At 49.5% G+C, this 14,993-nt stretch overlaps 1 protein-coding gene across 1 annotated transcript in view; it reads left to right on the top strand.

The window, feature by feature from the left end:
• The window catches only part of LOC123240911 (zinc finger protein 383-like), a 41,303-nt gene that overhangs the window by 17,811 nt on the left and 8,499 nt on the right, over positions 1–14,993 (top strand). Inside the window, exons 4-5 of the mRNA XM_044668621.1 lie at positions 6,948–7,039; positions 13,242–13,481. Coding sequence (XP_044524556.1) covers positions 6,948–7,039; positions 13,242–13,481 — 332 coding nt within the window. The remainder of the gene's footprint in view (positions 1–6,947; positions 7,040–13,241; positions 13,482–14,993) is intronic.

The raw sequence follows: 14,993 nt of genomic DNA, 5'->3' as shown, positions 1-14,993 counted from the left end.
TTTAAAAAAAAAAAAAACTATTTGGGGAGGCAGTTAGGTGGCTCAGTAGATTGAGAGCCTGGCCTAGAGATGGGAGTTCCTGGGTTCAAATCTAACCTCAGACACTTCCTAGCTGTGTGACCCTGGACAAGTCACTTAAACCCCATTGCCTAACCTTACCACTCTTCTGCCTTAGAACCAATACCCAGTATTGATTTTAAGACAGAAGGTAAGTGTTTAAAAAAAAAAAAAACATTTGGAAATACCTAGATTGGCAGTTGTGGAAAAGAGAGGAGTGACTGTGTGGCTAGCATTAAACTCTGACAAGAAAAGAAGATCTTTCCTCTGGCCTTTTGAAAAAAACAGATTGAAGGCAGGGTTTGGTTAGGCCTCAGGCAGGGTTACCTGACTGGCTGACACTGAAGCAAAAATATTTGGAGACTTACTTTAAGGATTATATATATTGTTTATAAGAACATTAGCGATAGGTTATTTAGTTGAGATTTTGGGGTTTTAGTGAGTTATAGGGAGGATTAGAGTAGCCTGGTATTCTGGTCATCAGAAAGTGGGGGGCAATAGTTAGAAATCCCCTTGGTGATAGGGAGCCCCTCCTGTTATACCTACTACCTTTTAAAACCCTATAATCTAATAAAATTGAGTTTAATTTTTATACTCGTCTCCAAAGTCTAGCGTTAATTGGGCATGGCCCTGAGGTCAAAGCCTTAACAAACAAACAGGCAGCTGACCTCTTACAATAAACTACAGCAGATAGTAGGGACTTTGGGATACAGTTTCCAAAAGTACCTTACAACTGTGGCAATAGCCCACTGGTGGATCCACCTGCCCTGAGACTCTCCCCAGTCCAGTCCATCTTCTATTCAAACACTAATGTGATTTTTCTTAAATGCAGGTACAATCACATCACAAACTTACAACCCCCCATAATTCAGTAAACTCCAGTGGTTCCCTTTTACCTCCAGGAGCAAATACAAAATGTTCTGTTTGGCCTCCTGAGCCCTTCCTGACTTAGTGTTCTTCCACGTTTCCAGTCTTGTGTCTTACTCCCAACTCTCTTTGACTCAGTGGCTTTGGCCTCCTGGCTAGTCCAGGAACAAGACACAAGATTCTCTGTCTCAGCTCTTGGCATTCTCTCTGGCTGCCCCCCATGCCTAGAATGCTCTCCCTGTGCTTGGACTACTGACCTTCCTGGCTTCCTTTAAGTCCCATCTAAAATCTCACCTTTTAGGGGGCAGCTGGGTAGCTCAGTGGAGTGAGAGTCAGGCCTAGAGATGGGAGGTCCTGGGTTCAAACCCGGCCTCAGCCACTTCCCAGCTGTGTGACCCTGGGCAAGTCACTTGACCCCCATTGCCCACCCTTACCAATCTTCCACCTATGAGACAATACACCGAAGTACAAGGGTTTAAAAAAAAAAAAAAACTTACCTAAAATCTCACCTTTTATAGGAAGCCTCCCCCAACCCTTCTTAACTGCAGAGCCTTCCCTCTATTCCTTATTTCCTATTTATCTTGTCTGTAGCTTGCTTTGTATATACTTGTTTGCTTGTTGTCTTCCCCCATTAGACTGTGAGCCCTCGAGAGCAGGGATTGTCTTTTGCCTCCTTTTTTGTATCCCTCAACAGTGCCTGACACACAGCAGGTGTTTAATAGATGTTAATTAGTTGATCGATTAGAAAAGGATTTTCCCCTTATTTTTCCTTTTCCTTTTTGGAATACATTAGATTCTACCTGGTGTCAGTCACATCATCTAAACTTGTAGAATGCAAAGTCTGTGATCTGAAATAACAGCCGCTGGGAGCAAATTCCCGAAGAAACTTGTTACTGATTAAAACCACTGAACTGAGTTTTAAAAAACACAAAGAAATGGAAAGCTAATTTTTTGAGCAAAGGAACTAAAGAAATAGATGGCTTGAACAGTGAATCTGTGAGCTTTCTTTTAGTCTATCACTATTCTCTGTTCTCTTCTTGGCCTGACACCCAAAACTAGTACACAAATTTAGAGAGAAAGGAAGGAAAGAAAGGAGGGAGAGAGGGAAGTGTAAGGATAAGTGATAAAGTCACTGTCTCATTGCTTCCTGGATATTCCTCTTGAGGAATCAATATGGACTCCTCCTAGAAGTCTATAACAGTATCTAGAAAACTTTTTTTTGAACTCTTACTTTCTGTTTTAGAATTGATATTGAGAACGGATACTTTGTTCTAAGGTAGAAGAGAATTGAAGTTAAGTGACTTGTCCAGGGTCACGCACTCCTGTCAGAAGCCAGATTTGAACCTAAAGATCTCTTGATTTTCAGGACTGACACTCTATCCACTGAGCCACCCAACTGCCCCTAAGATCTCTTGGGAATAGAAGAGAGCTCTTCCCTTATAGAAGAGGGTCTAGAGCTAACCTTTCTGGGAATAAGGTAAGATAAGACTAGAGGTCTTCTTAGTGCACATTCCAGCGTCCACCCTACATTCATTTTCTTATGAGAGATCTCTTTGTCCTCTACCTATTGCCTTCCTTTCCAAGAGACCTTTCCAAGGCATCTAGAAAGGACTTCATAAGCCAGAGGAAATATTCTTTAATATTTTCAGTTTTTCCAACAAGGAGGCTGTTAATCGCCTCCCTCACTACAAATGGACCCATTCAATCAATCTGGTCCTCACTGGCTGCCCAGTCCCAGGCAGGTGCCAAACCAAACCTGAATGAAAATAGTCTCCAACCACCCCTGATATGAGTCCTGTGTTTATGTTCGACTGCTTGAGTTGCTTTTAACAAGTTAGCAAATAGGAATGAGGGAGATGAGGGGAGAGCCAGATGGCAAAGGAAACAAGAGCAAAAGGCCGCTGTTGAGCCTTGGAACATTCCCTGCTTCTACCTCGGCTCCCAGGGGTCCCAGCACAAAAGCAGGGACGGTGTGGGTCAAGTGTTAAGATTGCCCAGTCTTCAGGGGTAGCTGGGTGGCTCAGTGGATTGAGAGACAAGCCTAGAGACAGGAGGTCAAATCTGGCCTCAGACACTTCCTAGCTGTGTGACCCTGTATAAGTCACTTAACCCCCATTGCCTAGCTCTTACCACTCTTCTGCCTTGGAGCCAATACTATGAATGATTCTAAGATGGAAGGTAAGGGCTTAAAAAAAGGAAAAAAAGACTGCCCAGTTTCACCCAATGGGGAATGTTTAGTGCTGGGGGTCAGGATGCTTCCTCCTGCCCTGTGTCATACAAAGCCACCAGAGAGAGAGAGACAGTGACTGCATTGACCACCCTCCTGGACCAGGACTTGGGTCCCCCATTTATGATGGGTGATGTTGTTGTTCTGCCATGTCTGACTCTTCCTGAGTCATTCCCCCTCCTAAGCAGTCCTGTCCCTTCACTGCCCGCCCAGGACCTCATACCTCCAGGCCTGGCTCTCTAGCCATTGAACCACCCAGTTGCCTCCCTTATTAATTGATTATTGATTGACCCCCATCACTCCTCTGGTTAAGAATTTCTCCTCTGGCCATAGTTCTATTTATGTATTTATTTTTAAACCCTTACCTTCTACCTTAGAATCAACACTGTGTATTGGTTCTAAGGCAGAAGAGTGATAAGGGCCAGGCAGTGGGGGTCAAGTGACTTGCCCAGGGTCACACAGCTAGGAAGTGTCTGAGGTCAAATTTAAACCCAGGACCTTCCATCTCTAGGCCTGGCTCTCCATCCACTGAGCCACCTAGCTGCCCCCTCTATTTATCTTATGCTGTGATTTTTCTTTTCAGGCCAGTATCCTTTTAGAAATTATTATAGTAGGGGCAGCTGGGTAGCTCATGGATTGAGAGCCAGGCCTAGAGATGGGAGGTCCTAGGTTTAAATCTGGCATCAGACACTTCCCAGCTGTGTGACCCTGGGCAAGTCACTTGACCCCCATTGCCCACCCTTACTACTCCTCCACCTAGGAGCCAATACACAGAAGTTAAGGGTTTAAAAAAAAAAAGAAAAGAAAAGAAAGAAATTATTATAGTATATGAGTTAGTTATGAGTCATATAGTATATGAGATGTTAGTCTAAACCTAATTTCTGCCAAAGTCCCTTGCAGTTTTCCCAACAATCCTTTTTAGATAAGGAATCCTTTCCCTGGATTGATCACACACTAGGCTACTGTGTTCATTTGTTCCTTTCATCTCTGCAGTCTTGCTGAATAATTTGCACAGATTCAGTGCTAGTGGCCAAGGGCATGATGGGAATTGAAAAGAACCTTCTCACCCCAAATCAAATAACAGATGGAGCTGAGTGAGGGGCAGTTAGGAAAAAAGCCAAAGCCGGACATGAATGAGGAGCTTCACTCTGTGTTGGCTAGGTGCTGGTAGACCTCCGAATCACAAAAGAGCTAAAATAATCCTTAGCTTGTGGGCTCCAAGGACTAAAAGAGCCACGACCCTTGCTTGGCAGAAAGACACCATCTGTTATCTGCAGTTCAGTGGAAACTCAGCAGATGGCATCAGTTCAGCAGAGAATCAGCAGAAGAGACCCTGAGAATGGACCTGCAAGTGTAGAAATTATTGAGGCCAATGAATCGACTGTATCAACCCAGAGAGAGGGGCAGAGAGGAGCTGGTGGGTGACCCTTTGTCCTCTATTCCTGGGATGACAGGGGACTAGCTTTACACTTGCTGGTGTCCCAGATGATGTCTGAGGTGCTGCTATAGCAATAATAGCTCACGCTTGGCTCCTCGCCCCATTTTCCCCCATCTACAGAAATGGAGGCTGTCAGTGAATTAACCATCAAGGTGTGGTGCATGGATTGTCCATCAGGTGGTGCTGCACTCTAATCATGAGTTTGTAGGTAGTTGTTTGCACTGTTTCCCCATGAAGACTTTTGAGCTCCATGAGAGGCTGCCTGCTGTCAGAAGGACCTGGGTTCAAATCAGATATTTCCTAGCTGTGCAACCCTGGGCAAGTCACTTAACCCCCATTGCCTAGCCTTTGCCCTTATGTCTTAGGGGTGTTACTAAATCAGAAAGTAAAAGTTTAAAAAAAAGGAAAAACTAGCTTATCTCCCCAAACACGACCACTCTCATAGCTGAAGGGGTGAGGGAGGGGGAAGAAGGATTATGGGAAAGAGGGTGAGTGCCTGGGATCTTGGAGTTGAAAGCAAAAAGCAAGGGAGGTCTCTGAAAAAGGGGGGTCCTACTGCCCTGCTCCCCACCATTTTTCCAAGTTCTATCCACCTCCAGCACTCTTGACTGCAGCCTACAATATGGGTAGCAACTCTGGTTGGGTCTCAGTCTTAGCTTACGGAGAATCAGCGGCCACAGGGGCAGCAGTAGCAGTGCCAGCAGGGTGCCTGCTCATCCTGGGAGGTCTCCCTCCATCTCACCCAGAAAGATGCCAATGGACCAATGGAACAGAAGAACAGCAATGTGTCCCCAGGCAAAACTCTTGGAATAGACCAAGGGAGGGGGGAGGACTGAATTGTATAACAGCCCACACAATCTTCCCTATCCCGAACTCAGCCTCTCGGGCCTCCCCCCTTCCACCTCCCCCGCATATTCCTAACCATTGTTCTGTAAACTCGGAAGATCCGAGAGGCACCCGAGGGGCTGCTTTGAGGATTCAGGTCACTCTGATCTCTGAACTTCAGTCTGGGAGGGGGTAGAAGACAAAACCCTGCCCAGCTGTTCTCTTTAAAAATCTTTCGGCATTTTAAATCTATTCCGGAACCTTCTGATGAATCAAAAAGAAAAGCCCTTACTACCCTTTCCCTATCAATTCTGATAATAATAATCACAATTTTAAAAATGTCCCTCTCCCCTCCTTTTGATCACAGCGGGAAGGACCGTCCTAGGAAGACGGACTAGGCCGGGAACCTAAGGGCTGTGGCCTCTTTTCCAGCCCCCAGAAGGGTTTAAGGTAATGCCCCACCTTTGAACCAAATCAGATCCGAGAAGTTTTCCCGAATTTTCTTTTTAATTCTTTGAATTCTTATGGCACGGGACCATGACATTCCATTCCATTCACTGTATATATTCAACTGTTCCCCAATCGTTCTCTGTCCCCGCTTTGTTTCCAGTGTTCTGCTATAACAAAAAGCACATCCGAGGATGCTTTGGTAAATCTGGGGTCCCTCTTTCCTCCTTGGGGGTGTAGATCCAGTAGGGAGACTTCTGGATCAAAGGATAGGAACCGTAGAGATTTTTCTGGTACAACTCCAACCCGTTTTCCAGAACGGTCAAATCGAGGCAGGGTCCCGCTTGCACCCATTTTCCTCCAGCCCCAATTCCCACCTTTTTGCCCTCTCGGCAGTTTTCTGGGGGAGGCGGAGGAAACTTCTGGGTGGGTTTCATTTGCATTTCTCTTTATCTGCATGTTTTTCTTATGCAAACGGATACTTTGTCATTCTTTCTAACACCGAACAAAAGCTTTAACCCATTTTGATGTGCAAGGAAATTCCAGGATCCCTTCTCCTCGGAGGGATTTCCCCTCTAAGGTGGGCTTTCGTGCCGGCGTTAGTGTGGCTCTCTACAGCCCTGGGCGTGCCTGGGTGTGTGTTCACGTTTGTACGTCTCTGTGTTTCACAGATTACCTGTGTGTGCGTGGGAGAAGGTTGTCTCTCTGTCCATGCACTGATTGTCCAAGATGATCGGTGTGTCTGTCAGTGAGCATCTTCTCACGAGTTTCGTTTGTACTTGAATCCCTAGCATTTAGCACAGTTCCCGGCACCTCGTAGGCGCTTAATAAATGCTCTCTCTAAGCTGTGTGTCTGTACAGAGGTGCATGTATGTGTATATGTGCTTGTGTGTGGTATGGAGGGGGATGGGGGCGAGGAGGCAATTGGGGGAGAGAAGCTAAGTAACAAGGAGCCACCGCGGAGGCTTCTGGGAAATGGAGTCTGGGGGCAGTAATTGACACCAACCGCGTCTCGCCTGGAGGATTCTGGGAAGTGTAGTGTTTCTCTTCCCCCGCCTTCCCTCCGCTCGGTCCTTTTCTGCGCAGGCGCAGTTGCTTACACGCCTGAAGGTGAGCTCCTAGTGAGAGCCTGCGAGTGTGGCCCACGGCGTGCAAGTGTGCGCGTGCGCAAGGGATGGGTGTGTGTTCCTTTGGGGGTTTGTGGGCAGATGTGTTTGTGTGTGTGCATTTTCTAAGTGTCATTGTGAGTGTGGCCAGAGCGTGTGCATGGGGGAGTGAGTGTGTATCCATGCCTGTGTCGGGCTCCCGCTGGGCGGGTTCCGAGGGGCGCCCCTCCCCGATCAGACTGTATTGGGGGGTGTCCTTTGTATTGGCGTGTGCCGGGGGTGGGCGGCCCCTTGTACACTTGTCCCCTAGCGTCTTTCCTGCCTGGCACGCCACGAGAGAGACGGGCGCTCTGCTGCCCAGGGCCAAACTCCCTGCTGGAGAGGCGCACCCCAGGGCTGGGCGATACCTGCCCCCTGGAGTCCCAGGCTCCCGAGTGTAGGTTGAGAGAGCAGAATGGCCCCGGGGGACAGGGATTTACCCCACGGGGACACACTCCTCTGGAGGACTACGTGGGGTGGGGAGGGAGCCCGGACATAGCAGTTTCTACCCATTTGGGGGAAGGGAATGACCAAAGTAACGAATACAAAGCGTTTTTAACCCGGGAGGCCCAGAACTTGGGCCGGAGCGCCTATGGGGGGAGCGGCGGGGGAGGGAGCCTCTTGGAGGGCACAGCCTCGCTTAAGCTGTTACATAAGTTGCTTTGCATAAACCCGAAACTCCTCGGAGAAAGCCGGGAGGTTCTAGAAAGCGAGAGAGGGCCACTGGGAGGATTAAGTTGTTTCCCAGATAGCGGGAGGTTGGGAAGGCTGGGGAGTGGCAACATCTGGGCGGAACGGCCGCCGCCAGGTGTCACGTTTCTTTTTTTCTTTTCTTTTCTTTTTTTTTTTTTTGCTTCTTTAAACTGGTTTCGATCGATTGTCTAGGAGTGAGGTCGGCTCGTAGTCAGCTGCCGTCCCACCGGGGGAAGGTGGGGGACGTGGGTAAAGCTCCGTGGCGTGTACAGCCCAAGTAAGTAGGCTCTGACCCAGGAGGGCTGGAGCCATCTTCTAGAGCAGGGAGCGAGACTACGGGAAAATTGGAGTGAGGGGTGAGAGGGAAGGGAGCCGAGGTCCTAGGGCAGAAGAAAGACGCGGAAGCACCCCCTGGCCCGAGGCTACTGTGGGGTCTCAGCCTACATCCATCTGTGTATCCTCCGAAACTGGGGGGAAAGCTGTCCCCCGCTGAGCTCTCCCTGGGAGTGCTCTCCTTTCCCCTTCAGAAACCCCTAATTCCACCAGCTCTTGCCATCCCAGCCTTCATTCAGTGATCTGTGACCTTAGCTTTCCTGGCTTGCATTTGGGGTTTTCTTATGTTTTTAAAAATTTAAACTCTTACCTTCCATTTTATTTATTTATTTAAAATCCTTACCCGCCGCCTTGGAGTCAGTACTGTGTATTGGGTCCATGGTAGAAGAGTGGTAAGGGTAGGCAATGGGGGTCAAGTGACTTGCCCAGGGTCACACAGCTGGGAAGTGTCTGAGGTCGGATTTGAACCCAGGACCTCCTGTCTCTAGGCCTGGCTCTCAATCCACTGAGCTACCCAGCTGCCCCCTTACCTTCTATGTTAGAATCACTGGTTCCAAAGCAGAAGAGCACTAAAGGCATATTATTATTGCTAATAAATAATATTTTTAATAATAATATATTATAATATATAATAATTATAATAATAAACTTATTATTATTATTGAGCCACCTGGCTTGATTTTATTTTTGTCTATCTTTTTTGTCTTTATTTTGTCTTTATCAAGGGATCTCAAAGGAAGGTACTAATACAAAATAGAAAAGTGAAAAAACCCTGACTCAGAGAGTTTTAAATAACATAGGCCAGGACACTAGGAGCCTGCTATCATCACAAGGTCAGGATGGAGGTCCCCACCAGTCTCACCTGTGGCTCTGGGATTAAATAGGAAAGGGGGCATCCCCAGGCAGTGCTGGTGTATGTGTCCAACCTGTCTCTCTCTTGGCTCTTTTCTTCTCTCTTAGTTCTATCTTCTGGAAACTCTCCAAGGAGAGAACAGAGGAGGAAGAGGACAGAATGGCAACTGGGTGTCTGCCTGCTGTGCCCCAGGTGAGTTTTACCCAAAATGCCATTTCTATGTCACCCACATTTCTCTCCTTCATCCTGTAGCATCTCTGCCCAGTCAAAACCAATCCGAGGAATTGAGACCCAATTCCCCTTCTCTAAGAAACAAGGTCCCTCCTGAAGACTGAATCATGCCAACCGCTGGCATGTCCATAACACTTAGGGTTGGCAAAGAATGTAAATGTTATCTCTAGTCCTCCCCCTAAGACTGGGTCTTCTAGGTGGCTGCTATAAATGCAATAAATGTCCATTGAACTGAATAACTCTCAGAAGTCAGTACTTAACAGAGATGCCCCCCTTTGATAGATGAGGAAAACTTAATTTTCCCAGAGACCAACAACTAGTACGCTTCGAAGATGAGATTTGAACCCGGGTCTCTCCATTCCCAAGTCCAGCACTCATTCCACCCTATTTATGTTGCTGCTTCTGGCAGGCGATGGCCTGCACAGAGACGGAGGTCATTCTCTCCATTTGCTTTGTGGGTTTCCCTCCGGGGTTCCGCCACCCAACATTCGCTCATCCGGTCCTCCTGGTATTTGTCCAGCAGCCGCCTCCTGCAGTATAAGGAGATGAGACACGTCTCCAAATGCTTCAAGAGTTGTCATCTGAAAAAGAGGGACTAGGTTTTGTCTTTGTGCTTCCAGACTAAAGAATTAAGACCACGGTGAGGAGGCAGATTTGGACTCAGAATAACTGGAGCCTTGGTAAAATTAGCATTATCCGTGATCGCCTTAGTAGAGGAGGAGGCGAAGTCCTCTGCCAGGGGGAAGGAGAGAAGAGAAGCCTGCTTGGCACAGCCGATGGAGGGAGCCTGCTAATGTCCATAAAAGAAGGGGGAGGACTTCCTCCAGCATCCCTGCGTAGGAGTAGGAAAGGCAGGTGGTGGAGCTAGACCAGGGCCGGGGCTTTGTGATGTACGAGCAGTGATAGGCTGAGGAGCCAGGGGGATTCTAGGTTATCCTTCCTCCTAAATTCTGCCAGCGGGTTCCTGCAGGTCACAGCCCAGGAGGGGTCCTTGGCTCGCTCTCACCCAGGCCCCCTCCTCCCAGTCATTTGACAAGTCTTGCTGATTCCTGCTCCTCAACCGCCCCTATCTGTTCCCTTCTCGAGATTCACAAGGCCACCGGCTTGATTCGGGCCCTTGTCAGCTCTGGCCTCTCTGGACCACAGAAATAGCCTCCCTGCCTCTAGTCTCTCCCCTTCGATCCATCCTTTTCATCAGCTGCCAAAGTGACATCACAGCTTCAGTCCCAATGAGGAAAGAGAACCAGCAATTATTAGGCACCTACTTGTAGGGAGCCGAGGGGTTAGATCCTTCCCAAAAGCTTCCCTCTTCCCCTCCTGGGATTCTTGAGAAAGGCCAGAAAAAAGGCACAGCCTAGAGATAGAGATAGAGGTCCAAGGTTGCGTTTTTTCTCTAGGCTGTGCCCAAAGGCAAGGTTACATTTTTCTCTGGGCTGTGCCAAGGTTGCATTTTTCTCCAGGCTATGCCCAAAGCCAAGGCTGCATTTTTCTCTGGGCTGTGCCCAAAGGCAAGGCACCATTTTTCCCCTCTGCTGTGCCCAAAGCCAAGGCTGTGTTTTTCTCTGAGCTGTGCCCTTTTTCTGGCCTTCCTCAAGAATCCCAGGAGGGGAGGAGGGGAGCGTTTGGAGAGGATCTAACACACACCTACTATGTGCTTAGCCTTGTGCTATGTTCTTTACAAACATGATCTCTTTACAAACATGATCTGTTTGATTCTCACAACAACCATGTGTATTATCACTGTTTTACAAAGGGGGAAACTGAGGGAGAGGGGGGTTAATTGCCTTGCCTGTGGGTTCTACAACTAGTAGGTGCCTGAGGCTAGATGAGGACTCGAGTCTCCCTGATTCCAGTCCCAGATTGTAGCCTCCTGAGTAAAATGGAAACTTTTCTGTTTGGTATTTGAAGCACTTGACCCTCCGGCTCCAGCCTATTTCTCCAGATTGCTCACATACTGTCTGCTTTCTAGCTCAGACGGCCTCCTGGCTGGGCCCCACACAAGACCCTCCCTCTGTCCGTCCATCCGTCCGTCTTGAGTCCGTGCCTCTGCTTGGCTTCACCTAATGAGGCTCGTTGAGGACATGGTCAGAGCAGAGGAACATCCGTGGGCCATGTCCCAGGCGACCATCTACATATCTACACCAAATAGATCTTTGGTGACTGCGGGGTCATCTCTGAGGAGGTCGGGGAGACCAGCTGAGCTTTGAAGGAAGCCTGGGATTCCAGAGGCAGAGATGAGAAGGAAGGACATTCCAGGCCTGGAGTACAGCCGGTGCAGAGGCACTTTGATGGGAAATAGAATGTTTTGTGTAAGAAATAGTAGTTCTAGGAGTGGCAGCTGGGTAGCTCAGTGGATTGGGAGCCAGGCCTAGAGATGGGAGGTCCTAGGTTCAAATCCGGCCTCAGACACTTCCCAGCTTTGTGACCCTGGGCAAGTCACTTGACCCCCATTGCCCACCCTTACCAATCTTCCATCTATGAGTCAATGCACAGAAGTTAAGGGTTTAAAATAAAAAAAAAATATATATATATATATATATATATAAAAAAAGAAAGAAAGAAATAGTAGTTCTAGGAGTGGCAGCTGGGTGGCTCAGTGGATGGAGAGCCAGGCCTAGAGACGGGAGGTCCTGGGTTCAAATGCGGCCTCAGACACTTCCCAGTTGTGTGACCCTGGGCAAGTCACTTGACCCCCATTGCCCACCCTTACCACTCTTCTACCTAGGAGTCAATACAAAGAAGTTAAGGGTTTTTTTTAAAAAAAGATATTATAAATTTAACAATCCTGTGCAAAAACAATCAGAAAAACAAACATATAAAAGGAAGGACAAAATATTGCTTAGATTTTAACCCAGCAGAACCAAAGGGCAGGAAAGCTTGTTTGTTGTGGGCCCCTGGCAGGTTGGCCTAGAGTTCTGCCACTTTTAGCCCGTCTTCATTCCTTCTTTCCATCTTTCCTAAAAAAAAAAAATACATCGTAGTTCGTGAGGCTACAGCTCAGGCTTTGCTGCTTTCAACCCACACATCTTTCCGGATTTCTTTGTATACTTCATAGTTCTTGTTGGGGAAAGGGACAATGTGTTCCATTGGGTTAATTCAGTTTATTAAGCCTTTATTTATTTTTAAGCCCTTCCCGCCCATTTTAGAATCAATACTGTATATTGGTTCCAAGGCAGAAGAGCAATAAGGGCTAGGCCATGGGGGTCAAGTGACTTGCCCAGGATCACACAGCTGGGAAGTGTCTGAGGCCGGGTTTGAACCTAGGACCTCCCATCTCTAGGCCTGGCTCTCCATCTACTGAGCTACCCAGCTGCCCCCATTAAGTATGTGCCTACTGTGTTCATTAGGAATTTCTTTTCTTTTATCTGGACCTGTGATTTACCAATGTAGGGAACACCTAGTGTGATAACTCCTAGGCTCAGAGAATTGTCTGGGCCCCGAGAGGTTGCTGGCTTATGGAGGATCCCTCCTCAGGTAGGTGTGAGAAGCAGGACTCGAACCCACGTCTCCCTGACTCTCAGGCTGGCCCTGTCTCATCCTCTGCCACGCCGCCCTTTGTAGGTGCCTGAAGGGTCGCCAGAACCAGAGCGGGTGCCGCCTCCTGCTCTCTCTGGCCTTCCTAAAGGCGTCTCTTGTCACACATAGATGGCACTTTAGGTTTTCTGCCTTGGCCAAGAGAGCAGCCGAGGATATTTTTGTGCAGATCTGCGTCTCCCTTGGGTGTTGGATGGGGCGGAGCAGTGCGCCGGGCCGGGGCCTCTCCTCGCATTCCCTGGGCTGGCGGCACCCTTTTCACTGATATGAAGCCCCTGCTAGGAGCAGGGCTTGGCTCGGGGATACAGAGCTGCGAGGCAGCCCTCCTGCCCTCGGGGAGCTCGCCATCTGGGGGGGGCTGTCTGGGGGGGCTGTGGGGGGGGGGGCAGGAGATCCACCAGGAACTGCGAGAGAGATGAGAGGCTGAGGCAGGGCCGGGCCCATGTGTGAGGAACGGAGCAGCCTCGGCCTTCCTCCTGCCTTTGTCTCTAAAGAGATTCATAAACCTCTTTTTAACCCTGTGAACCCCACGATGAGTGGAGCCTCCCCATAACCGGCCCCCCATAACTGGCTGGCAGGTCTTGTCCCCAGGGCGTGTTCCCTTCCCTGGGAAGCCCTTCCCAAGGCGGCGGCAACTTTGTTCCCAGTTTGGGGCGCTTTTCCCCACTGTTTAAGAGGCGGCTTCATCTCCATAGTCGTGACTCTCCCAGCTGCCACTGCGGTGGCTCCGGCTGCTCTCTGGGCGGCACTTCGCGCTCGTCTTCCCACGGTTCTTCGTCCTCCCGTCCCCGCGGCAGTCATTCCCGGCACGTTCCTGTGCTCGCTGTTTGGGTTGGTTCTCTAATAAAGTAGGAGGCGAGAGCCTCTGCCCAGAGCGGAGGGGACAGAACGGCTAAGAGATGCTCTTCCAGCCTTCTGGGGTGTGAGCAGAGCAGACTGCGGAGGTGGCCGGGAGAGGAGCCCCCGCGGGGCCTTCATCCTCCGGCCGCCCCCCTCCTGCCTCTCGGCGCCTCTGTCTGCGGCGGCCGCTCCGGAGGGACCCCGGAGAGCTGGGGTGGGAGCCCCAGGCTGCCCAGCAGCCAGGGGACCCTAAAAAGCTGGCCCCCATTGCTGAAGAGGGATCGGAGCATGCCTCGGGGCTCCCGCCCAGAGTCTGGGGGTTACTCTGCGTGCGTGTGTTTGTGTGTCTGTGTGGACCCAAAAGCACATCACTTAGACTGAGGAACAAAGGACAGACGCCCTTGGGTGGTCGGCGGGGATGGGGATGGGCACTAGACCTGCCATTTCTCTGGCCTAAAGAATTCCTTCAGGAAGAAGCTCCCAACATCCTACTAAGGTTAACTTTCCAAGCACCTTCCACACGAGTTCATTTTCTTAGAGAGTTACTTAGAGAAGCACAAGGTTGAGTTCCTGGTTCAGTCTGTGTCTGAGGCAGGACCTGAAACCAGGGCTTCTGACTCTTTAGACTACTATGGGGGCAGAGATGTAGATTCCAGATATTCAGAAAAATACACAGGTGGTAGAGCGCAGCTAGGTGGCATAGAGGATAGGGCACCAGGCTTGGAACCAGGAAGACCTGAGTTCAAATTTGGACTCATACTTACTAGCTGTGTGACCCTAGACAAGTCACTTAACCCTATGCCTTAAGGGGAAAAAATACACAGGAAGTGGGAAGAAAGTTGTGGACCCCTATCCCTGGCATAAATTAACTTTCCTTCCCTCCCTCCCTCCCTTTCTTTCCCTCTCCCTCTTTCCTCTCTCTCTCTGTCTCTCTCTTTCTTCCTCCCCTCCCTCTCTCTCTATCCCTCTCCCTCCTTCTGTCTCTCTTTCCCTTTCCCTCTTCCCTGTCTCTCTCCCTCTCCCTCTCTCTCTCTTTCCCTCTCCCTCTCCCTCCATCTCTCTCCCTCTCTTTCTCTCTTCCCCTCTCCTTCCCTCCCTCTCTCTATCCCTCTCCCTCTCCTTCCTTCCCTCTCTCTCTCCCTTCTTCCCTCTCTTCTCTCTCTCCCTCCCTCTCTTCTGTCTTTCCTTCCCTCCCCCCTCTCCCTCCATCTCTCTCTCCTTCCTCTCTGTCTCCCTCCCTCCTTCTCTCTTTATCCCTCTCCCTCCCTCTCTCTCTTTCTCCCTCTCCCTATCTCTCTTTCCCTTTCCCTCTTCCCTGTCTCTCCCTCCCTCTCTCTCTCTCCCTGTTTCTCTGCCCCTCACTCTCTCTCCCCCTCCTTCCCTCCCCCCTCTCTGTCTCTCAAACCATTTTAGCTTTTCCTCCTCCCCACTTAACCTGTTTGCCTCTCCTTTAAGCCCTTCCTCAGGTGCCCCCTGCAGAAAGCTCCCAGGCCTGGGAGCGAA

Source organism: Gracilinanus agilis, chromosome 3, assembly GCF_016433145.1.
Source record: "Gracilinanus agilis isolate LMUSP501 chromosome 3, AgileGrace, whole genome shotgun sequence".
Taxonomy (NCBI): Eukaryota; Metazoa; Chordata; class Mammalia; order Didelphimorphia; family Didelphidae; genus Gracilinanus; species Gracilinanus agilis.
The sequence above is the reverse complement of the archived record's forward strand: the minus strand, read 5'-3'. Positions and strand labels throughout refer to the sequence as shown.